General features: G+C 39.2%; 2 protein-coding genes across 3 annotated transcripts; one reads left to right on the forward strand and one right to left on the reverse strand.

Moving 5' to 3' along the window:
• LOC109822167 (syntaxin-124-like) lies at positions 11,637-13,045 on the forward strand. The gene is made up of 2 exons (XM_020388328.1): positions 11,637-12,281; positions 12,555-13,045. The coding sequence occupies exons 1-2, from the start codon at positions 11,786-11,788 to the stop codon at positions 12,992-12,994; spliced, it is 936 nt and encodes a 311-aa protein (XP_020243917.1). The 5' UTR covers positions 11,637-11,785; the 3' UTR covers positions 12,995-13,045.
• On the reverse strand, positions 19,608-25,696 carry LOC109820473 (type IV inositol polyphosphate 5-phosphatase 3-like). Of its 2 annotated transcripts, none has more exons than XM_020386624.1 (11): positions 25,411-25,696; positions 25,130-25,280; positions 24,873-24,944; positions 24,322-24,406; positions 23,896-24,000; positions 22,712-23,459; positions 22,202-22,386; positions 20,847-20,955; positions 20,363-20,505; positions 20,039-20,263; positions 19,608-19,888 (listed from the first exon to the last, which is right to left on the reverse strand). In XM_020386624.1, exons 1-10 carry the CDS (start codon positions 25,438-25,440, stop codon positions 20,050-20,052), a joined length of 1,842 nt encoding a protein of 613 aa, XP_020242213.1. In that variant the 5' UTR covers positions 25,441-25,696; the 3' UTR covers positions 19,608-19,888; positions 20,039-20,049. The 2 variants fall into 2 exon arrangements, with proteins under 2 accessions (XP_020242213.1, XP_020242212.1); XM_020386623.1 differs by having other exon boundaries at positions 19,608-19,950; positions 25,411-25,693.

Consider the following 26,625-nt stretch of genomic DNA (forward strand, 5'->3'; position numbering starts at 1 on the left):
AGCGTCTTCGCTCTGACTTAGCCTATGGGAAGGCCAAGAAGATAGAGGCCAATGTGGCCAAGATCACAACTCGTCTAGCTGGGTCGAGCTTTGCCACTATTCAAGCCGAGAGGTCTGAGAAAAAGAGGAGGTTGAGGAAAGTAGGTAGCCAAGGTCCCTCAAGAAAAGCCAAAGTCTCGAAAGAGAAAGGGGGTGATACTCCTGAGGCGAGCGCTCTTACACAAAAGAGTGTGGCAACTCAATCTTCGAGCACGACATCGCTCCCCCTAAAAGCTACTGAGAGTGGACCTTCTATTAATTCTGCCCAAGAGACTCCATGAGCCAAGTCCACAGATGTTGTTATCGTTAATGACAAGTCCCCTGCACAGGATAAGGGGACTACTATTGTGGTAGTTTGTAAAACCCCGTATTTTTGTTATATAGATATATGAATTATTAGTGATAAATAATTCTATTGTGGTAAATAACTTGAGGTCATGGATATACTTGATAACAAGTTATTAGAGAAGTATGAGTGTAATTATATGGAGTTTTATGCATTGGTTTTGATAATTTAGCAAAACATGCACGAATCTGGAAAATGTCGGCTTAGTCGACTCATGAGTCGACTTATGAGTCGACCAATGAGTCGACTTACGGGGAGATTTCCAGATTCTTTTTTTTGCGGGTTTGGTTTGGTTTTGTTTCGGGTTTGACCGCTTATATAAAATCTATTCTACCCGAAACCAACCCAAAAGACCCATCAGAATCCCAGAGAAACCCTAGCCCCTCTCTCTCCTCAAACCCTAGTTCGTTTTTGGTGATTTTTGGGGGATTTTTGGGGGATTTTCGGAGGATTTCAGCGGGTTTTGGCGAGGTGCGGCGAAGGGAATCATCCTCTCTCGAATTTAGGAGTCGTTCTAGCATACCAGTGGCGAGTAACATCTCGCCCAGCCCTCACTCACTGTTTGTATAGTTTTTTTGAGTTTTTATTTCGGATTTTTGAGCCTAAAACGTATTTTTGTGCATAAAAATAGATGCTTTACGTTATAAGCGGCAAGATCTATATTTTTCAGTTAGTAAAAAGCTCACCAACGTTTTTGTAATGTAGATCCAGATCTGGAATTAGTTTTAAACATGAGTTTCATGTGATTTAATGTTTTCAATATGTTTTTAAACATTTATAAATATGTTTAGGATTTTAATGTAAGATATTACATGCAAATCTCTCGTTTCTGTTGATACACACATAATCTAAAATATGTTGCTTGACATGACGAAAAAGAACTTTAGTTTAACGTTTTTGAAGATAACCATCGTATGCAGCAATACTGGGGATTTTCTGTTCAGTCGACCAATGAGTCGACTCATGAGTCGACTTATGAGTCAACTGATGAGTCGACCAATGAGTCGACTGACGAAAAAATTAACAGTTTTGTGTTTTGTTCTGATCGACCAATGAGTCGACCAATCCCAGTTGACTCATGAGTCGATTGATGAGGAATTTTCCAGTTTTCTCGGTTTGGATCTGTTTGGGTTGTTTCAGTTTAACTGAAACTGTTTATGCTTATTTATTGTTGTTGCGTGCTTTAATATGAATGAGGAGTCACCTCAAATAACGGGTATTAGAAATTATTTTTCAACCTGTATCTTTACATGTGAGATGACATGCAGACACGAGTTTAGATTTGCACACCGAGACACGTGAGAAATTAGGGTATATGCATCTGTTCATATATTTTATCTAGTCCATGTGTTGGGCAATTATGATGTGTAGTCCATGTGTTGGACATTTATCACATTCAGTCCATGTGTTGGACAATCTTCATATGCAGTCCATGTGTTGGACATCCACTACATCTAGTTTTAGTCCATGTATTAGACATCAGTTTTGACCTTGAATTTGACACCTATACTTGCATAGGCCGGACATGACACTTATATGGGTTGTTACATGACCTGGTATTTAAGTTCTGAGATGAGGTTGTATTCTTTTATTATTATTCATGTATTAGATTTTGGGTTTGGTATTTAGGGATTTACAATTTAAGATACAATGTATATATGTGATGGTTTCCTTGTCTGGATTATTTCGCTCGACGTACCTATGCTCGTGTTGTAATTTCCTAAATACTAAAATCCTCTTATACATAGGTATTTACAATTTGAGCTACATGGTATATACATGAGGGTTTTCTTGTTTGGATTATTTCGCTCGACGTACTCATGCTCATGTTGTAATTACCTAAATAGGATCAGTGATTTTATATATATATTATAACTGTATTTTTTGTATTCAACGAGCCCTTTTCCTTACGGTTGGTTGTGATGTTGCTCCCTAGCGCTTTGATGCTCGTTGTCCCTCCCCCTTTCAGGTAACGAGCCAGGAGCCCGGAGAGTCGCAGGTTGATGGCGACGCACTTTAGCTTCAGCCGTTTATTATAGTTATATTTTTCTTTTGAACTCCACTGTAGACTTTTGTTAGACATTTGAGAGTTTGTTCTAGAAGTTGTAAAGGTTGTGTGCCTTATTTCTTTTTATTCAGACATTTGTATATGAGACTTGTTGAGAAGTTCCGGTTTATTCATTTCAGACATTGACTTGTACTTCAGTATGTTAGATGATGAAATACTAATTTGATCTCTATTATTTCATCAGTTGACTCTTGTATTATCTTTTACTTGCTTTTGTACCTACACCTGTTATTGACTCTACTAGAGAGATAGTAATTGTGATGGTGAAACATATTATTGCACGGTGTGGTGCATAGCAAGTTTGATATTCTTGGTTTTACCTTAAACTATAGCCTTATGTGAACCCAGGGGCGTCACATAGTTGACATTGAGAAGGTTGAGGCTTGAAAAGAGATGAAAGTGGCCTCTGTCGCATTTGCCGAGTCGACTTGACGATTAGATAAGGAGTCGGCAATTGAAGAGGTGCTTCCTACCTAGGGAGATAGTCTTGGGTGGTCATTCCCTCACCGTATTAATGAACTCCTGCCAGAGGCATGGCGAGAAGTTGAGAAAGTTATTGATGGTGAAGCCTAAAGTCGGCCCCGGATATGATAAGGAGCTGTCAGGGAAAAATTTATTCGTCCTCAGGCAGCACCTTGACAAGAGGGTTCAGTCTTGGAATCCAAGACAATCCAAGCTAGGGCTCTAGATCAGTTCTTAATGCCTAGAGATGATGAGATCGTCTCTGCTACGCCCAATTATGGTCTCCACCAAACCCTAAAGAGTTAATTTACTTTAGGGAGCTTTGGTGGATCAAGAACTATTTCGGTGCTCTAAGCACAACTTGGATATCTACTTCAAGCTCTAAGAAAAATTGAAAGCCGAGAAGGCGGCTTCAGAGGCGGCCGACCTAAAACTAGCTGCAAAGGAAAAGGAGTTAGCTTGCTGGAAAAGAGGCCAGAGCAAGCTAGAGTGGGAGGTTGAGATCCAGGATGACAAAATAAAGGGATTTCTTAATTCAAATAGCCTAAATTCGTTCCAAATAAAGAAGCTTCAAGAAGACCTCGATCACCTTGAGCACGAGCTTCGTGAGTGAGATGAAATGATAAGGTATCTGAAGAAGGAGATCAAGGTCGAGAGGCAGGAGAGTGTCGATGTTTTTTAGTGAGATCTAGTGGCTTACCAAGATGCTCAAGGACTGAGGGATAACCTAAAGAAGGAGGAGAGCACTCAAGAGAAACTAAGGAAGGAGTTGGAGCGACACTGTGAGTCATCCCGTATAGAGAGGTAGTACATGCAATGTCGCCTCGATGATTTGGATTCTAAAGATTATCACTATCAGATTATCGAGGACTATCTCCAAGGTACCCTTGGGAAGTTAGAGGTGGCGCTGGCATGTAAGGTCGGGTTCTAATTCATGAGGGCGTAGCTTTCGACCGATCTCAAGCTTTGTCCTGAGTGATTCCACTATCTTACTCGAGTGTCTAACTACCTTAGTGCTCTCTAGGAGATCAAACAAAGAGGAGGGGGCTTGTGCACGAAGTGTAAAATGGGGATGAGGACGATGAAGAGGTATCCAAAGGGAAGGATGGATATTCGTCTTGTGATATTCAAGCGAGCCAACCTAAAGAGGGAGAGGACCAAGAAATTATGTCTGAGTCTCGACTGTCTTCTCCGCTAACTTTTGCCACTATTGCTCCTCCGGTCTCGAGTTTTGCTATGACTCCCGTCACTCCCCATATCGTACTGGCCCCAAGTTTTGTTCAAGCTTCGGCCTTAGCCCCAAATCCAGGTTCGGCCCCAGATTCGGGTTCTGCTCTTCATGAACTTTGATGTATCTCCTTTCCTTTTTTTAAATACTTCTGTATTGTAAGTGCTTAGAATATATGAATGAAAAAAGCTCACTTTTGTCAATTTGAATTGTGTACCTTTGTAGTTGCATTCTTATACATTTAAGTGTCTGCATTATGCTTTGATCGAGTATAAGCTCAGCTTCAAATTTTAGGGGCGTTCTAAGTGGGCACTAATGCTTGGAGTATGTCTTGAGAAACTCTTAGATCGAGACGACTCGGCTTTGTGCCTCGGTTTTATCCTGAAAGGATACTAATATCTTATGAGTTTGAGTTGACCGAGTTGGAGACTCACCTTGGTTTTATTCCAAAAAGATACCAATGTCTTATGTGTCGGAGTCGACCAAGTTGGGGATGACTCGACCTTGCACCTTGCATTTACTCAAAATGACACCAAGATCTTGGGTATGTGCCTTAGGTTTATTCATGAAGATGATACCAAGGTCTTTGAGTCGAAAACAATCAAGTTGATGACGTGACTTGGTTTTTATCTAGAAAGGGTACCAAGGTCTTACGTGTTGGAGTCGACCAAGTTGGGGACGACTTGACCTTGTGCCTTAGGCTTACTTAAGACGACACCAAGGCCTTGGGTATGTGCCTTAGGTTTATTTATGAAGATGATACCAAGGGCTTTGAGTCAAAGACAATCGAATTGATGATGTACCTTGATTTTATCCTAAAAGGGTACCAAAGTCTTACTTGTTGGAGTCAACTAACTTGGGGACAACTCGACCTCGTGCCTTGGGCTTACTCGAAACGGCATCAAGGTCTTGGGTACGTGCCCTGAGTTTATTCATGAAGATGATACCAAGGTCTTTGTAGTACTACAAAACATGGCATTCTGGAATATTAAAAATATTCATTTATAAATGTTAGTTTTGTAGTAACATTCATTAAGATGACATAAGTAATTTCTTCCTCTAGAGTATATCCCTTACATTGGTCTCCAAAAGGAGGAGTGACAAACCACAGAGTTGAGTGAGGGGGAATCCGACTAAGGAGCTCATTCGTGAAAGAAATGAACCATTGGTGAAGAGAATTAGAAACTCTTCATGCGGATATGTCCAATTAGGCCTGAGCGACAGCCTGTATTAGGCATATCTTCAGTACGTGGAACCACGGATTGGTCTGGGTGATCTGAATCGGCCATCTTGCACAAAGAAGAAGAAGAGACCTCACAGTGGGCACCAATGGTTCACAATTGAATTTAGGACTGGTTTTGAAAAGCTCGGGGTCTATTGATCTCCTTTGATGGCTAATCCCCTGATAAGAAGAGAGTTACAAACCTATATAGCATGTTAGAGGACCAGAGTTGGGTTCTTCAGTAATTCCTCTGACAATCTAGTAAATTAAGATTTGAATAGGAGAAAGTAACTGATATAATTCTCTAAGGGTACAGAAATTGCATACATTTGGTCAGCAGACGATGTGTCTATTTATATTAAAATGATGGTGCATTCGGGTAATTATGGCCCAGTACATACAATTGAAATTACCCTAGAGGGGGGGGGGGGTTGAATAGGGTAATCAAACAATTGATGTGCAATTAATGAAATTCAATGCAACTCAAGATACAATATAGCAATATGGCAATATCTGAGAGAGAGAGAGAGAGAGAGAGAGAGAGAGAGAGAGAGAGAGAGAGAGAGAGAGAGAGAGAGAGAGAGAGAGAGAGAGAGAGAGAGAGAGAGTTAGAAAGAGTTAGCCAAAGAGAGAGAGTTAGAAAGAGTTAGCCAAATGAGACGTCGATATGTTCACAAGGTTCGGTCCTCTTGACCTACGTCCCAGACCACCTCTCCCGATGGTAATACACTACACAACCTGGTTTGTAAGCTAGAACTTCTTCGCAACGATCAACTCGAGATCTAACTCGCCACACAATGATCTCCTCGAGATCAAGCTCTCCACACAATATAAGATGATGAAAGAATCTCTCTTACAACAATCCTATGTCAAGGATAAAGAGATAATCAATTGAAGCTCAGGGGTTTGAGGAATGTGAAATTAAAAAAGCAAAATTAGAAACTTGAGAGTAAGATGAAAGTTTAAGCTCAAAAAGAAAACACAAGTAGAAACTCTTGATTTTCTTTGCTTGCTTAGTTACTGAGCAAATGAGGATTGTGGAATATATATAGGAGCTCAAAACAACAGTCCAAAACCAAAACAAGTCACAAATCCTAAAAAATAAGCTAAAATGATAAATATCTATTACAGCCCCGTCGGTCGACTGATATACTGTTCAGTCGACTGATGAGCTGACCGTTGGCTGATTCTAGGAAACTATCGGTCGACTAATGCAAACCATAGGTCGATTGAAAACACTGTTCAGTCGATTAATGGAGTTCGGTCGACTGAGCAAAAACTTTTCAACAATTGCAGAGCAGTTCTTCGGTCGACTGATGAACAGTGTCGGTCGACCGAAAAATGTGCACAACCCAGTTTTGAACAGAAAATCTAATTTTCAAAGGCGTTTTAAAAATATTAAATAAATTCTAAAAATTATAAAACTTGGGAAAATAATTATTTTGATAAAAATAAACATGTTAGAAAAAGAATTTCTTAAGAATAATTTTTCAAAACAGGCCGATTTAGCTTTTTATTTTTCAAAATCGACTGTTTTTTATTTATTTATCAAAATCGACCCGGTTTTGTGATTAGCAGGTTAATCACTATCCTAAATAGTCGGGGTTGCCAACCCCGACTATTTAGGAGGGTGTTAAACCCTAATTAAAGGACTTAAACCCTAAAAATTAATGTCCTAATTAGTCGGAGTTGGCAACCCCGACTATTTAGGATAGTGATTAGCCTGCTAATCACAAAACCGGGTCGATTTTGATAAATAAAAAAAAACGGTCGATTTTGATAAATAAAAAAAACGGTCGATTTTGAAAAATAAAAAACTAAATCGGCCTATTTTGAAAATTTGTTCATTTCTTAAATATCATTTCCCAATTGTAAAAAACTTATCATTTTGCGAAACGGTCAAAAATACGATTTTAGAAGTGTGTGTATTTGATCCCCAAATGCTTCAAAAGTAATCTACTTTACTTTTTTGCCTACATTATGATCTAGAACGAAAATAAAAATGCAAATACTATTCACAAATGTATACAAATCTTGAGACTCAATATTTGCTAATTTGTTGATGAAGCTCTTCTTATATATATTATACTTGAAAGCTCTTCTTCATCAACTTGCATCCACCTCCATGAATATGATCATTAAAGCTTAAATCCATCCATCATCCTATCATGACACTATATTGCTTGATAAAATACAACCTACACAATATCACTTGACAAACAATTAGCACCGATAATGGGGTTTGTAAATCATCATCAAAACACGAGACCTAACAACAATCAGCTTAGCCAACTAATACTTTTATAGTTGTTGATATCAGAGAGACTGAGTCACATTGTGATTAATGTAGTGGTGACAGAGAGCTTAAGGTACTGATGCGGTCCGATTGGTCATTAAGGCTTCAATGGTGGAGTAATGATGACTCCATCGACGTATTTAATGTTACAATGACTGGTTATCATTTAATAAGTGCAAGGAACACTATATTTCGTCTCAGCCTTTGAGGGTGGCGAGAAAGACCCTCTCTTGTCTCGGCCATCAAGGGAGACAAGAAGTGACATCTTTCGTCTCGGCCTTCGAGGGAGATTAGAAGCGACTCCTTTCGTCTTGGCTTTCGAGGGAGACAAGAAGTGATGCCTTTCATCTCGGTTATCGAGGGAGATGAGAATTTACAGTGTGTAGGTTAGGTTGGTGTGTAGTCTACTTGACTCATTTGTTAGTTTTTGTTATGAAATTAACACTTGTTTATTTCTATAGCACAACAATAAGTGTCGTAGGATATAAGTAAGCGTCGCAGAAAATAATTATGTAGCATAGTTGATAGATAAAATATCACTGAAAAAATATATCTATTCCTCTATAATAATAGGAAGACCTAAGAATCACTATTCATGTTACAATAAATGATGCAGTAATTCACTATAACATTATTACTGTAGCATTTTTTGAAAAAAATACTACAGTGTTTTCAAAGCAACACAATTGTGGCATAGGCGGGATACTGTAGCATTATTAAAAAAGCGATGTAGCATAGGCGGGATACTGTAGCATTATTTTAAAATTTTTTTTAAATATATTACTGTAGCAAAGGAGGGATACTGTAGCATTTTTTTAAAAATATTACTATAGCATTAGAAAAATATTGTTGTAGCATTTAAAAATACTGTAGCAATTAAAAACGAGATTACTGTAGCGATAAAAAAAAAAGAAAAGCGTGCTTCGCATACAGCGCACACTAGTGTTACTTTTATACTCAAATTGTTACATTTAAGACATATGCACTTAAATCGTTGCTTGTAATACATCCTTCAAATATGAAATCTAACTTGAGACTGATGACTATATTACAAAGAAAATAAATAAAATTTGGTCATTCAGTTTCTAACATGAGTCTGTGATTATATTACGACCAAAATAAAGAAAAAGTTTTACATTAATTTTTAACTTTTATATTTTGTATAAATTACTTTTCATTTACCAAGCATGCTATCCATCTCGTCATATCTATTCATCCCTCTAGTTAGACCCTCAACAGAAATAATACCAAGCCATCAGGATATAACAAGGCACCAAAATTCCCACATCGCCTTCGTGTCCTCATCCAAAATCACCTACATCATCCACTCCAATCAAAACCCATCACCACCAAATCAAATAACTACCACCCCTCTAGTTTTACATTAATTCTAAGCCTCTTAATTAGCCTCCTAGTCTACTTCTCAATTAAAGACTTCCACTATTTGAAAGTCACAAACACCTCATATTTATATCTCAAAAAATAGACTCAAACCTTCCTGGAGTAGTCATCAATGAAGGTCAACAAATATCTGGAACTACCACCCCTCAAGGCAACTTGAGAAGATCCACAAAGATCTGAATGGATATAATCCAAAGTACATTTAGTCTGATGCACTGTCATACTGAAGCTGACTCTTTTCTGTTACCCAAAAAGATGCAATGCTCACATAATCCTAATTTTCCTGTACTCTATCCACATAAAAGATCCTTCTTACTCAACTCGGTCAATCCGTGCTCACTCATACAACCAAGTCTCATATACCATAATCTGGTAGTATCAACTCCTGACATCGACGATGCAACTGCAGCCGAGCCGGTAATGGTAGAACCCTGCAAAACATACAACCTGTCGATCTTCTTTCTTTTCATAACCACAAGAGAGCCTTTTGTAACCCTAAGAACTCCACCTTCACCTGAAAAATGTCACCCAATATATACTATCAAGAGTGTCCAAAGAGATGAGATTCTTCCTTAAACCTGTAACATGCCTAACATATGTCAAAGTCCTGATGACTTTATCATGCATCTTAATCCAAATTGTGTCTTTCCCAACAGTCTTGCATGAGGCGTTGTTCCCCATAAGAACAATTGCACCATCAATAGCTTCATAAGTGGTGAACCAGACCCGATTAGGACACATATGATAGGAATAACCCGAATCCAAAATCCAATCATCCGTGCTCTTGTTTATATCATCTGTAGCCAACAAAATCACATCTTCAGCAATATCAACTTCAGCGGAGTCCTCCTTTGTTGTTTATATCATCTGTAGCCAACAAAATCACATCTTCAGCAATATCAACTTCAGCGGAGTCCTCCTTTGATTTTTCTTCATACTCTTCTTGTTTATTTTTGTCCTTCAATCTGTAACAATTGGTCTTGATGTGCCCTTTCTTCTAGAAATATGTGTAGGTTAGATTCATGTGCTTTTCCGATCTTCCTCGAACAAATAAGCCATCAGCTTTATCGTCACTTTCACTTGTGGTTAACTTTTTGTCGATCTTCTCCTTATTCAATAAGTTCTCTTTGACATCCTTGATACCAATAGAATCTCAACCACAAATCATAGTATCCCTGATGTGCTTGTAGAAAGGCGGCAAAGAACACAATAATAATAGGGCTTGATCTTCATCATCGATCTTAATATCAATCTTACTCAAATCTGTAATCACATAATTAAATTCACCAATATAAGATTTGATGGGTGTTCCTTCCGACATCCAAAGTGTGTACCAACGCTGCTTCAAGAGGAGGCGATTAGTGAGTGATTTCATCAAATACAAATACTCCAATTTAGACCACAAATCAGCGGGTGACTTCTCCGTGAGAACTTCTTGTAAAACTTCGTTTGTCAAACATATGAGAGCTCTAACATCCAACTTGTTCTAATCTTCCTCAGTCATAGTAGTCAGTTTCTTCAACTTTCCGAACAAAGTCTTCTTCAATCCACTCTGTGTCAACACGACGATCATCTTAACTTGTCAAAGGCTAAAACTGATGGTGCCGTCAAACTTCTCGATATTCCACTTCGTAGTTGTTGTTGTCATTTTCTCGTCTTATCGATAACTGATGGCTCTGATACCAATTTGTTATGACAAATTCCCTAGAATAAGCTAATATCAATCACATGAGAGCGCGAAAAATATCAAGAAACACACGGACACAAAGATATACGTGGTTCGGCTTGTAGCCTACGTCCACGGGTGAATGAGGAGAAAAGTTTTATTAATTGTGAGGAATACAAAGTGGAATCTCTCAACCTCCCAATCCTAAATCACACCCCAATAGCCTAATACAACTCTCAACTAAAGGAATAAGAGAGAAGAATACCAAATAGGCTTCAAAAAAGAGCTCTCTCTTCTTGATCGGTGCTCTAAAGATTAATAATTAATTATTGGCTTGAAATGCTGTTCTTATATAACTTTGAAGATCTCAACTCCTTGTTGTCTAAGGAATAAGAGTTCTAATAGGAATAGAAGTCCACATGTCCTAAAACCCAACAAGAGTCCAAATAGAAATAAACCTCTAATATGATTGGTTGTGCAACAATGTCTAATACAAGTAGGACTTTTGATCAAAACAAACCAACCTGAAAAGGAACTCCCAAAGCAATATTGATTTGAGTATTTTAGACAACATTAACACTTTTTAATGATAAATATCAACATCTTATTTTACCTATCTACCGAAAACTAAACTAACTCCCCTGGACCTCCATAAATTGTACAAATGCGCAATTAGTAGCTAAATTTATTGACTTCCTTTTAAAACACGCCCAAACATTCCATAATTTATGGACCTAGTCGACACTTTGCTCCCTCAGATTTGTGGACCCCAACATTTGTAGGCACCTAAGCCAAATGTCAACCGCTCTCCAAATGGCAATTCCTTCCCGCCAAATTTTGTCCTCACCCTTCAATTCTTTTACCAACACAAAGATCTTCTCTTCTCCTCACCTCTTTCATTTCTCAATCTCTACTCAAAATTTTGGAAATTCAATAATCCCATCCTCAACATACCCACATTGTATCCAATATTTCCCCCCTCCCTCCCATTGTTAAATGGCAGTGAGGCTCTTATAACCAAATAAATTCTCTAGTCAATCAATAATCCTGATCAAACATGAACGACCTTTTCTCAACGGCCTCCTTCAAGCGCTACACGGACCTCAAAGAGCAGGTCCGCCTCGACGAGATGGAGACCGGCACCTCCACTGCGGGCCCCGCCCACGAGACCGTCAACCTCGAGAAATTCTTCGAGGACGTCGAGAACGTGAAAGAGGACCTCAAGTCTCTCGAACAGCTCCACAAGCACCTCCAAGACCTCAACGAGGAGACGAAACTCGCGCACAACGCCAACACTGTGAAAGACCTCAGATCGCGGATGGACCGTGATGTGGAGCAAGTACTACGAAAGGCAAAAGTTGTGAAAGGAAAGCTTGAAGCTCTTGATAAGTCGAACGCGGCGAACCGGAAAATTCCTGGGTGTGGGCCGGGGAGCTCGGCGGATCGAACTCGTACATCTGTGGTAGGTGGTCTTGGTAAAAAGCTGAAAGATTTGATGGATGCGTTTCAGAGCTTGAGAGCCAAAATGGCGGCGGAATACAAAGAGACTGTAGGTAGGGCTTCTAACGAATCGAATTCGAACACATCGCCCACTGAATTCTTGGTTTGAAAACCGAGATGGGCTCTTTAAGTCTGTCAAAAGTAGTGTAAAACTTAAATTACAAACTGTAAATGGGTTAAAAACATAACATTACACATTTACACATCTAATGATATGAATTATAAGAAATGAAATCTAAACAAATATTTGATAATCAAACGAATCGAATATACACCTTGTTATATTCCTTTCGTTTATAATACCTAAAACTACTTGTTTACTGCAGGAAGACGGTATTTCACGGTAACCGGAAAGCAACCCGATGACGATACAGTTGAGGCCATGATATCCTCCGGTGAGAGCGAGAACTTCTTACAAAAAGCAATCGAGGAGCAAGGTCGCGGACAGGTGATGGACACGATAATGGAGATTCAAGAACGGCACGACGCAGTGAAGGAGATAGAGAAGAGCTTGATGGACCTGCATCAGGTTTTCTTGGACATGGCGGCGCTGGTCGAGGCTCAGGGACACCAGTTGAACGATATCGAGAGTCACGTGGCGCACGCGAGCTCGTTTGTGAGGAAGGGGACGGTGGAGCTGGAGACGGCCAGGGAGTATCAGAAGAGCTCGAGGAAGTGGGCGTGTTTGGCCGTGCTGCTTGTGATTGTAATTATCATTGTGGCGCTTGTGCCTCTGCTTATTAATTTAGGGGTCATACATTTTTGAGGTTCGAAAATTGAATGTTCCAAGTGAGAGAGGGTTGACATTGACAACGTGTTGGTCTTGTGATTAGAGCTACGACATTTGGGTTTAGAGTGTCGGGAGTTGCAAGTTCAGTTTATTTGGTTTTGTTTCTGGCGACGGGGATACGCGTGGGGATAATCCTGACAACTGTTTTGTGTATATAGCGGGCATGTAAAAATTCGTTACTGTACATAAAATATTTTCATGGTTTTGCTATTAAGTTTCGGTGTAACATGTTGCGCGCGTTGAGGAAGCGTGCTCGCACACCAAATGAGTCGATAAGACACGAGAGAAGAAAACCAAATCAAATCACGAGCGCAATCCACCAAATACGACACAGATCAAACCAAATACAGAGATTTACATTGCCTACGTCCACGGGGAGAGGATGAGGAGATTTCACTATATGGAAGAGAAATACAACGGGTTACAACTAACAAAATCACTCAAATATAACCCTAACCAAATCTCTCAACTCCCTCACAATATCTCCCTCTCAAAGTGCTCAAAAGTTTCTCCTTTCTCTGATTAAGAAACCCTAAAGTTGTGTTTCAATTTATATCAAAACACAAACCAAAACCAGCTGGGAAAATCGAACTGGGCCCATAACCGCATCGCGGTCGACCGGGCACAAGCGTGCAATCGACCGGCCAGAGAGCTGAAAATCAGCCCTGTAATTGTGCACTTTTTCGATTGACCGGCCATAAGCGTTCGGTCGACCGACCAGAGACAAGGTTGTTGACCCTGTATTTCCAGAGTCTGTCGTCTGTCGGTCGATCGGGCCTATGCCGTCAGTCGACCGACCCGTAGCCAATCCTGTGCGCTTTAAATTTCATGTTCTTCTTCGCCGCTTTTTCAATTCTCCACCTCGGTGAAGTTTTCACAAAACTGAGCCGACACCAAACATGAGCACCACTACGTCGTATCACCAAATTCGGCTGCACCAATGTGGTTGCCTACGTACCCCCTCTCCTAAGGAATCAAGCCGCCTGTAGTTCATTCAAATGGTCGCGAACGACCTCAACAATCACGAATTTGCAACAAGTTTCTACAATGATCGAACTTGTTGCTCGGAACCACCTTTGTGAGCATATCCGCTGGATTATCTTTCGTGTGGACTTTCACAATCTTCACATCCCCATCTTCAAGAACATCTCGAACGAAGTGATAACGAACGTCAATGTGCTTCGTCCTCGTATAAAAAATCTGATTATTCGCCAAATAGATAGCACTCGCTATCACAATGAATAGTGACGGATCGATGCGAAACACCAAGATCCTCCAAAAAGTCCTCGAAGCCAAATAGCCTCCTTAACAGCCTCCTTAATCCCTATATACTCTGCCTCCGTCGTAGACAAAGACACCGTAGACTGCAAGGTGCATCTCCAACACACCGGCGTACAGGTCAAAGTGAACACATATTTCGTAGTAGACCGGCGTTTTATCCAAATCTCCAGCGTAATCTGAATCTACGTATCTAATACATAGCTGTCCACCGTTAGTGTCCCGCTCAAAAACCAAACCAACGTTGAGAGTATCTCGAATGTACCTCAAAATCCATCTCACGACATCTCAATGACCCGGACCTGGGTCGTGCGTATATCTAGAAACCATGCTCACTGCATGTCATAAATCCGGCCTCGTACAATCCATGGCGTACATCAAACTTCCCACTACGCTCGCATATGGAGTCTTTGACATCAACTCTCGATCTTCAATTGTCTTTGGTGAAAGGTCAGCATAAAGCTTCAAATGGGCTCCCAATGATACACTAACTGGCTTTATTTCCATGCTCACATTGAACCGCTGTAGAACATTCTTCAAATAAACCACATGTGTCAAACAAATTCTGCCCTTGTCTCTGTCTTTGTCGATCTTCATCCCCAAAATGCGCTTAGCTTCACCTAAATCATTCATCTCGAACTCGATCGAAAGTTGAATCTTCAGTTTATCTATCGCGAATCTCGAAGTAGAAACAACTAACATGTCATCGACATAAAATAATAAATAAATGTACGCACCTCCATTCAACTTGCGATAGTACATGTAAGGATCAAACCGGCTCCTAATGTACGAATGACTGATCATGAACTCATCGAATCGTTTATACCACCGTCGAGGAGATTGCTTCAAACCGTATAGCGATTTCTTCAATCTACAAACCAATTTATCCTTCCCTGCAGCTCAGAATCCTAATGGCTGAGTCATATAGATTTCTTCATCAAGATCACCATGAAGAAATGTTGTTTTTACATCCAACTGATCTAACCCTAAATCATACTATACCACCAAAGCTAGCAAAATCTGAATCGAAGAATGCTTCACCACCGGAGAAAAAACCTTATTATAATCAATACCTTCCTCCTGCACATAGTCATTCACAACCAACCTAACTTTGAACCTCACGGGGAGTGGCTTCAATGCCCTCCTTCTTCGTATACACTCATTTTCAACCAATTATCTTTCGTCCTTTTGGAAGCTCGACAAGCTTTCATGTGTCATTCCTATGAAAAGACTCCATCTACTCTTCCATAGCCACCTGCCACAGATCAACCTCCAAACTCTACTCAGCCTCTCTGAATGTAGTAGTAACCATCTCATCGACACTCTCCACTAGAAGTACATACGTAACAACTGTGTCTGTATACCTAGCTAGCATTTGTATGTTTCTCCTCTGTCTCCGAACTGCAATAGAATCCTGAACCTGAGCCGTCGGTCACTGATCCTACTCAACTGTACTTGTATCCTCCAAATCATCACCGTGCTCACCTGGCATCACCCAGTCAGCACTCTAATGTATACAGTCCCATCTGGATAATATGGAGCTATATCAATCTCCACCATCTACGATGTCTCCAGTGTCGGGTCGCTCTCCACCTGATGAGAGCTGAGAAGCTTCAAGATAGAAGTCTTCTCAGCTCTCATCGAATGTGATGTATCTACTCGGCACTATCTTCTTATCAACTGGATCACAAATCTTATATCCCTTGGCACCACGCTTAAATCCCACAAATATGGTCTTCCTAGCTTGAGGTTCTAATTTATTTGTTCTAACGTGATAAAATACAGAACACCTAAATACCTTGAGCTGATCATAGTCGTGTGCTGGCTCTCCCGACCACATCTCCATAAGGGTTTTCCCCTCAATTATAGATGAATGCAGTCTATTAATGAGGTGGCTCATATAAGAAAATGCTTCAGCCCAAAAGATCTTCTCCAAACCACTCTGCGATAATAAATATTGGACCTTCTCCGACAAAAACTCATTCAACCTTTCTGCCACCTTATTCTGCTACGGTGTGTGACTAACTGTGAAGTGTCTCTCTATGCCTTCGTCTTGACATAGCTGCTGAAAGGGATCAGAAGTATACTCACCGTCGTTGTCGGATCGTAACGTCTTGATCTTTCTCCCAGTCTGCAGTTCCAATCTCTTCTTCCACTCCACAAATATCTCTAAGACTTTACTCTTCTTCGTCATGGTGTACACCCAATAACGCCAAGAAGTATCTACAAACGTGACGAACCAATATCGATCACCAAGTGATGCCGTCTTAGTGGGACCCCAAATATATGTGTGCACATAGTCCAAGATGTCCCTCGTCCTATAGATGGTTGTCCCGAACTTCGCATTCGTCTTCTTGCTAAGAACGCAGTGCTCACAAAATTCTATCTTTCTACTATTGGCTCCCTATAATAGTCCCTACTTGCACAAAGCTTGCAGTGATTTTTCACATGTGTGCCCCAACCTATAGTATCAAAGTCTGCTCGTGTCCGCCTCTAAAATAACTGAAGCTACCTGGCCAATCTCGGTGCTTCCCTTCAGATAATATAAATTCTTACTGCGGACTCCCTTCATCACCACCAAATATCCCTTAGTAACCTTCGCTACAGCGTTCTCAAATGTCACCTTGAAGCCCTTCGCCTCCAAAACTCCAACTAAAATAAGATTTTTCTTTAACTGAGGAACAAAGTTCACTTCATTCAATTCATGAACTACTCCATCATGCATCCGAATCCTGACGGTACCTATCCCATAAATACCACAGGATTGATCATTTTCTATAACTACCACGCCCTCATCGAGTTTCTCGAACAATGCAAACCAATCTTGTCGGGGAGTCACGTGATGAGTAGCACCAGAATCAAGCATCCAATCAGATGCATCCATATGGTTCACATCTGGAGTAATAAATAGAGAAAAGCACGAATCATCAGAATCATCACCTCTCATGGCGTTCACCTCATTGGCCTTCGGGCCCTTCTTCTTGTTATTCCCTTCTCCTTGAGCTTCGGACAATCTCTCTTCCAATATCCTTATTCCTTGCAGAACGCACACAGGTTCTTCGTTAACTAGTGGTGGCCCATTGACTTTGACCTATTCCTATTACCACCTCTCGGATATGGACTTCTACCTCTCGTCGACAGGGCCTCTCCTGAAGTGCTAGCACAGGAAGTCTCTTTGTCCTCCTTCCTCAAATCATAGTTCGTCAATGCGTTAGTCACTTCATTGTAGGTGATAGAAGATCTTCCGTTCAACAAAGTGAGTACGAATGTATTATACTCCACATCGGGTAAGGAGCCTAACAAGATAATTGCTTTGTACTCGTCTGTTATCTTCTCATCTACGTTCACCAAGTCTGACAATAACTTTATATAGTTGTTCACATGAGCCGCAAGTGAGGTGTCCCTGGACATCTGGAATCTGAATAATTTTCGCAGCAAGTGCAACTGATTCTCAACACTCTTCGTAAGCTACTTGTTGTTAAGAATCTCACACATCATTGCAGACCTACCCAATCACATCGTATTTCAGCTCTTGATCCAAACAAGACCTGATCACCCCACAAGCGTTCCTATTCATCTTGTCTCATATCGCCTCATCATATTTCGGTGGTCTCTCATGGACCATGATGGTATCTTCCAAATTTTGAGCATTGAGAGCATCATGCACGTCGCTCATCCACAAACCAAAATTGATTTTGTTATTATACTTTACCACACTAATCTTAGTGTTTTAAAATCCAACATGAACTGTACTCGCTATCGTCTTGCTGCTTTCACCAACTTATTCTTCCATTGCAAACCACTCCAAATTGTAAAGAAATATTCAAACTTTGATAGAAATTAAGAAATTACCCAACTTAACCCTAAATACGATTCCAACACGATCTCCTAACCGCACGAGGAAAGCGAGATCTCCAACGGCAACTCCACAAGTTATCTCCACCGAAGCCTAAAACTCCAAGAACCAAGCTTTCACAATGAATCTTCCTCCACTCAATGCCAAAACCCTAGATCTCAAATTTTGAGCTCTGATACCAATTGTTGCGCGCCTTGCGGAAGCGTGCTCGCACACCAAACAAGTCGATAAGACACGAGAGAAGAAAACCAAATCAAATCACAAGTGCAATCCACCAAATATGACACAAATCAAACCAAACACGGAGATTTACGTGGTTTGGCAATTGCTTACGTCCACGGGGAGAGGATGAGGAGATTTTACTATATGGAGGAGAAATACAACGGGTTACAACTCACAAAATCGTTCAAATATAACTCTAACCAAAGCTCTCAACTCCCTCACAATATGTTCCTCTCAAAGTGCTCAAAATTCTCTGCTTTCTCTGATTAAGAAACCCTAAAATCATGTTTCAATTTATATTAAAACACAAATCAAAACCAACTAGGAAAACCGAACTGGGCCCATAACCGCATCGCGGTCGACCAGGCACAAGCGTGCGGTCGACTGGCCAGAGAGCTGAAAATCAACCCTGTAACTATGCACCTTTTCGGTCGACCGATCATAAGCGTTCGGTCGACCAACCAGAGACAGGGTAGTTGGTCCTGTATTTTCATACTCTGTCGGTCGACCGGGCCTATGCCGTCGGTCGACCGACCCATAGCCAATCATGTGCACTTCAAATTCCATGTTCTTCTTCGCTGTTTTTTCATAATATGCTCTCAACTCCCTCACAATATCTCCCTCTCAAAGTGCTCAAATGTCTCTTCTTTCTCTGATTAAGAAACCCTAAAATCGTGTTTTAATTTATATCAAAACACAAACCAAAACCAACTGGGCCCATAACTGCATTGCGGTCGACCGGGCACAAGCATGCGGTCGACCGACTAGAGAGCTGGAAATCAGCCCTGTAATTGTGCACCTTTTCGGTCGACCGGTCATAAGCATTCGGTCGACCGACCAGAGACAGAGTTGCTGACCATGTATTTCCACAGTCTGTCGGTCGACCAGGCCTATGTTGTTGGTCGACCGACCCGTAACCAATCATGTGCACTTCAAATTTCCTGTTCTTCTTCGCTGTTTTTTCATAATATGCACACGAGCACCAGTGGTCCAGTGATAGAATGGTACCCTGCGACGGTATAGACCCTTTTGGGACAGGCAGTTTGGTCATTTCCCCTGCCCCTGCTTAGCACAAAGAATCCTGCACCGTACAGAGTTCTGATAGAATCCTCACTCGTCACCAGGGGCTCCTTTGCAATTTCTTCTACTGCTTGCAATGGAGTTCAACCACAGTTATAGATCAACATGTTAGAATGCAGCGAAAGAGATCGGGAATAACTAAAAAGCAGGGTGTTCTCTTGTAATTTTATCAACCAAAAAATATTTGCCTTCAATTAATTATTAGTGTCTGCACCCATAATGTCATAACTTTACACATTTGGAACAATGCCTGCTTCTACGCAAAATTTGGATGAAAATCACAGGGTATCTTACAGTGAGCGGACGAAATTGAACTTCTCATGGTACAAAAGTCTATACAACCTATGAGCTTCACAACCAGCAGTCATTCTAACATCAAAACTCTTCACCAACTCCATGCTCCTTAATCGAACATCTAAGCCTCGAAACCATCACTGAAATTCAAGAGACGCCTTATCAGAACTATTTCATTTTAGTGCTCCCATTCTGCAATATCCTGAATGTCCAAAAAAAATTACATAAATCAAGATTGTTGAAGTTAAATTATGCACAAATGTCACGATGAGCAAGCAAAAGCCTCTCACCTCTCCTAGTCTCAGGAATCGTCCTCAGTTTCTATCTCGGATATAATATCCTCTTCAATCTCTGCATCTGTGAATGCGAGCGCTCTCTGGAGCTTTCTTTGGCAAAAGATCTCAACGTCAGCTGTAAAAGTTGCAGTCACAGGGCGATGATCCGAAAGCTTCAGCTCACTCCGTCTATATTTCAATAGCCTTATGCCCTTCCCATATGAAAGAATTCGGTCACACCTGCAAAGCATCGCATAAAATAATTGTAAACCGTATACTAAAATGTGTACTACAAAGTTCCAACCAGATAAATTGTAGTCACTTTTTTAAAGCTCATACCATGCAGGGGTTCTCCTCCCAGCCTTTGGATCCTCCCCTATATACTTGTTAGAGTTGAATTCGTATTTATAGGTAGGAGGAAAGTAAATTAATCCCTCTGACCATCCATCAAAAGCCCGGCCTTTCCTTAATTCCAACTTCAACTGACAGAATGACATGTGCATAATATTAGTAAATATTGTCCAATAAATTTTTGATAAAGGTCAAATAGCAATCACTGGAAAATAAATCATATACCAAGTTGAGGCATGTGCATGTATCATGCAACATCTGATTTATGTATGCATTTTCATTCTAAGTTCATATGTTTGGTTAATATTCCTTCAATAAAGAAGACACTATATGCTCACAAAACAATCAGGTTCGGTCTAACTGAGTATCCTCCCGCAAAAGTAGAAAGTAAACTATTATGATAAAAATTCAGATGTCATAAACAAGAAATACTGTCACATGAACGAGCAATTATTCAAACAAGAGAAATTACCTGATCCTTCTCGCTTAGCTTAGGCCATTCCTTTCTTGAGATGAGGTCAAGCGTCTTATCATATGATAAGTTGATACGGTAATTTAGATCTCCCAACCAAATTATCCTCCTGAAAAAGATGAAGAAATAATGGTGATGGTTAAAACCTTGGGGAAATTAAAAGGGCATGGAGGAAGGAGTGCCAGATCCATATAACAAAGGGCACATAAATGAGAAGATGAGACTGCTAATATAAGTGAAAGGACGAGATGATACTGAATAACGGCTTGTAAAGACCTATGGTCAACCGATATAGATACATATGACAGAGTAAAAGGTCTTTCAAACAGGGTTCTCTGCTTGTGTCGTTAAGAACATTTTCACAGCAAAACAAAACTATTTTTAGAAATTATAAAGCAATTTAATTTATAATTTTTAACAGACTTTTGTTTAGCATTATACATTGGTGTGATTCGCAGGTGTTGCCATTGAAGAAATCTCAATTTATGGACACATCATTATCTTAAATTTTGATGTATATACCAAGGATGCACACCTTCTACAAAGTCATAATTTATTTAATTTTTTAGGCCAATGGGAAGAGAGTGGAAGAAGCATCTGCCTCTTTCATGCACCCACTTTAGGATTTTTTCTAATAGGACGCATGAAGTTTAAACGAGTTAGCTGGTATCAAAAATTGAAGAGAAGCACCAATTAAACAAAAACCTATAGGGGATAGCAACCTAGTAGGTACCATCAGAATCAGAAATCGGCACCGAGGCAAAACATAATCTCATTATTGAATTTTTAATAGGCTAGTATTGTTATAATATCACATCTCATGAATGTTTAAACTGAGTCCTGTTTCATTTACATGCATCTTCTGAAATGCACTGAAATAATTTTATATGAGATGCTAAATGAAACAGAAGATCTAAATTTGGTTGGATTTATCTCTGCCCTTCCATTTAAAAAATGTAAGTTCATTTTAAAGTTGGATGGATTGACTCACACAAGATGTGTAAATACAACTGCAAGTTTTCTAATGCATCTATTATGTGATGTGAAGTGAAGCACTTGAATTTGCAACTATGTCAAACCAAACAACATCAATAAATTATTGGCGAACATCTGAATACAAATAACCAAAGAGAATTAACTAGATTCACAATTCTATGATTCTCAACTACAACAGTGCCAAAGTTTTATAGTTATATATGTTGTAATTTCAGGTTGAAGTATCCAAACAAACTTTTAGAACATTAGAATCATGTTAAAGGAAAATGTTTTGGGCAAAGAATGAACATAATTGAAACTTAAAAGGAAATTTTTTTGGGGGGGGGGGGGGGGGTGACAAAGAAAAGATGTTGACTTACTCATGGTCATATATACTTTTCGGCAAGCCAATTTTGGAAACTGAACTAAATTGTGTTCTCCGGTGAATTTCTTGCACATCAGCATTTCTTCGAAGTTCATCACCATCTTTTTCTCCTGAAGTCAGGTGACAGCATACAAAGCAAAATAGTGTTTGATATATAGACATGCTGACTGATATCGATCCCTGGAACACATGTAAAAGTTGTCAATGTATGTTCTTCATTATCACAGAATTCTTTAAAGATTTTGCGTAAATGGTGCTGAACATCATCATAATCCAGTAAAGGCATACAATTGAAGATTTGTAAAGCCAATTTGTGTTCAAATTTTGTTCTTTCCCCTAACATGCATTTACATGATCTTTGATTGCTTGCATCAAAATGTAATAGAAGAAAGAAAGAAAGGGAAAATCTATTTACAACTCATAACCGTATAATTTATGTATAATTTTTGGAAGAAAAACTATCGAAGCATTAAGAGAAGCATTTAAGTTGTGAAATAACCTTTACCTTGTTACCAATATATCCCATGAGACCTACACCAACTGTTGACACCTTCAAATTCATAATATGCCTCCGAAGACTTCTGCGTACCCATATCGAAAGATATATCCCAACCATTTGCTTACTTATTATCCTCACAAAAGGTGATTTTCTTGTTTTCAGTTTCAGAAAATCATCGAGCTTAAGCTCAGAAATCAGTTCAGGCCCTGTAGAATCTTTATACTCCTGTAGAGACTTGAACGAATTGAAACGTCTAAAAGACTTAACTGAACTAAATTGCCTTGAATTATCCAACGATTTGTCCAATTGTTGTTCCGGCCAAATCATCCCAATTCTTTCTGAGCTGCTAAGTGTCTTGGATAATATATTTAATTGCGGAATTGATGCTTCTGATTTTACTTCATGATGCTTAAAACTTATCTGAGATCGATCAAAAGTCTTGAATTCATCTCCACTTGCAATATCGTGCTGATCATTTACTTGGAAACTAAAGGATTCATCATCATCTACTGGATGTAGTTCCTCATCGCTGCCACTATCGCTGCCAGCTGATAGTTCGTCTTCAAGTATTGGAGCATCATCTGCTGGCTTGAATCTTGATGGTGAAGGAGGATCACTGTAACATTTATACTTAGTTTTAGATGGTTGGACTTTGTTCAGTGTTCGGCGAATGAGATTTTCCCATCTTGGAACTGGGCGGTTATCCTCAGCACCAAAGATGTTCCCAGCATTAAGGGGAACGATTTCTTGAAGACTGCAAAAAAGGTGTTCCTCAACTTCATGAAAATCTATATTGCAAAGAAATAGCACGCGAGAACAACAGAAATAGAAGCTAATAACCAGAGGATGAAATTTTAAAACAAGTATCAAGTTACTAGGGATGAAAAATCTTTGATCTTGAGAAAACTGGCCACCACAAGCGCCTTCTTCAGGTGTCTGAATGATTCAAGAATTATACTCAGGTTTGCATTTTTTTAATGACTACACAAAATTTCAAACAATTGTCAAGTTTGAGTACTCAGTTTCGCCAGCAGTGATAGCAATTATGTTTCAGCTATGAACTCAACATTTTCTAAAGAGTTTCATTTCCATCTTCAAGCCCTTATACTCATGGAGATAATTCCCTCTTATATTTAGCTATTCGTTCTATGACAGATAAAAATAATATACTTTTTTGTAAATTGATTTACCCGAGAACATAGATATCAGCAGGCTCCTCCAAATCCAGCCAATCTTCTATGTCAAGGTCATCAGGTGGAAGCTTTCCTCCAACATTCCATGTCCCTGCACAAATCCTGTACAGATCATATTCTGCATATTAGGCAACAAAACAAAACTAGGCTGATATTTTAAATGTGGCAGAAAAGAGCAGAAAAGAGAGAGAGAGAGAGAGAGAGAGAGAGAGAAAAAAGGGAATGCCAAGAGAGCGAAGGGCATCAAATATCCTAGAAAGTGAGATATTGCATATCACTAAAAACACAATCAATGATTCTTGGTATTCATTTCAAAGATTTATGGTCATACCCACCTCCTCCAATCTCAAGAGAAAATAAAATAAAAATAGAAAACAGAGTTACAATTATAGGGAAAGCCCCAAGAGAGGAGTGTAGGCTTGCCTTAGTTCTTTGGTATCGATATAATGTGCACGAAGGGTCTCCGACTTTCGTCTTCTACATCCATATGGAATGTCTGCAGGATTACCTATAAGAGAAGGCACTAAAGTTGTTATATAGCAATATTATACATTGAATTTTATCATTAATAAGATAAATATCAACGTATCAGAAGAATTTCTTATACCCTCAAAGATATTTTGCTCAGAGTTCTCTAATTCCCTTTTTTTCTCTCATTTGAGAATAAACTCTGAAGAGAGTTTAGCAAATAATACCACTTACATAAATTCAACCATAAAATACCTGATTTTAATCAAGATACTATTAAAAAAAGACCTTTTGATGGGATATTCAAATGCAATTCATCTCAACTTTAAATTGATTCTACTTCAAGTTCACACCAATGAGGTCTAGTGCTATGTTTACTCGTATTGCAATGCAAAACCTAAACTTTGTACTCACCATAATAAATTTCAGACATCAATTGGATTTACAAGCAACCCAATAATTTCAATCACGATGGAAAAAAAAAACAAGTGCCTTTAAGAACTTACCATATGATTCAGCCCCAAGCCCTTCCAATCTCCTCTCTTCCTCACACAATTGCCTCTCCCATCGGCACATCTCTGCTAAAAGTTTAACAGAAAAATACAATAATTTCATTAGCCATCAATATCCCCATTAGCAGAATTGCACACAAATCCAATTAAAAAAAGCCAATAAAAGTACTGAAAACAAACAAATCGAACTTATAAGAGAAGAAAAAACCCATCAATTAAATTCAAAAAACATAATATCTTTGGAATCAAACCTTCAAATTCGTACTCGCTCTCGGTGGTATCCCCTTCATCAGCACTAAAATCAGAGTCTTTGGTGCTGATATTGAGCCATTTGCGGATCACAACCTTGGTCCAGAGCTGCAGACACGTGCAACCCAAACAACACAGTTCAGCCCAATACGTCTGCAGCTTATTTTTCCCGTTGCAATATAATCCGAAAACAAAAACAAAAAGAAGACAAAATAAAACAAAAGATGAAATTTCTTCTGCTATTCATTGCCAAAGAGTTTATTTTTGAGTTGGGCTTACGCACCTCTTTCTGCCGCCTTGATCTTGGCCTCATTATTTGCTTGAGATAGAGAGAGAGAGAGAGAAAGAGTGAGCGCTTCTCTTGTTTGGGATCTGTTCAGTTTTGCTCGTCTCAAAAAGCGTGTGGATGAATATAAATATGAACAGATGCAGGTCCTCCTCCTTCTTCCCCTGCTGAGGCTGCTGAAAATTTACCCATGAGCATCAAAGTTTGTGGACATGAGAAGAGGAGAGCAACTTGGTAGGTAACATATAACCAGCCATGGAATCCACTAGATTGCAGACACATGGCATAAAAACATATTTATTCTTCTTTTATTTTATGCGTTTATGCCCGGTTTGCTGAGAAAATAAGCTGCAAGTTGCAGCTAATGTTGCGGTAATTAACAAATGTTACGTGTGACATTTGCAAACTCGTTTTTTGGATGCTTACAATTATAATGTAATAAGAAATTTATTTGCAAATACAAATTCGGTGCTTGGTTGGAAAACAATTAGTGCAAAAGCTGTATAATTTTGTTATATAAGAAAATGTGGGTGTAGATCGCTTTTTATTCGGATTCAAACAGATTTTTTTTTGATCAGGTGGAATTTTTTTTATCTTTTTAAAGTGAGCAGCTTCTCCTCTTATCAAATTGGGTGTAGCCTTTGTTGTGAGTTTTTTCTTTAAAAAGTTCATTTATCTTTTATAATTACAAAGTTGATAATGAAACGATATATTTATGAATTTGGTTAGTGCATTTACTCTCACAATTCTATTTACATCCAATTACCAAACATCTTAATGTCCTTTTTAATAACTAATCTAATTTTTTCTGTTTGTGGACTGAAAATGAAAGTTTGATCAGATAAATTCAGCAATCTCTTGAAGGTGAGTATAAACTTTATTTTATAAATTTTATCAGAACATTTTGCATATGAATGGAGTGGTCTGAGTCATTCAAAAAGGAAGCCGATGATAGTTCAGAGATTTATAAATTTGATTAGATTTAACGTCTTCTTTACGGTTCAGAATAGTTCTTAAGGTTTTTGTCTTATACCATATGACTATTTGATGAAGCTAATGATGGAGGAAGCTTGAAAAGCAAGTAAGTTTAGGTTGGATTGCACTTTATAATGTATTCGTAGAGAAAGCAAAAACTCCTTTTTTAGATCCATTTGTGACGGATTCTAAAAGGGGTGCGTTAATATGTTGGTGCTTACCCATGCACAGATAGGA

The sequence above is a fragment of the Asparagus officinalis genome, chromosome 8 (genome assembly GCF_001876935.1).
Source record: "Asparagus officinalis chromosome 8, Aspof.V1, whole genome shotgun sequence".
NCBI lineage: Eukaryota > Viridiplantae > Streptophyta > Magnoliopsida > Asparagales > Asparagaceae > Asparagus > Asparagus officinalis.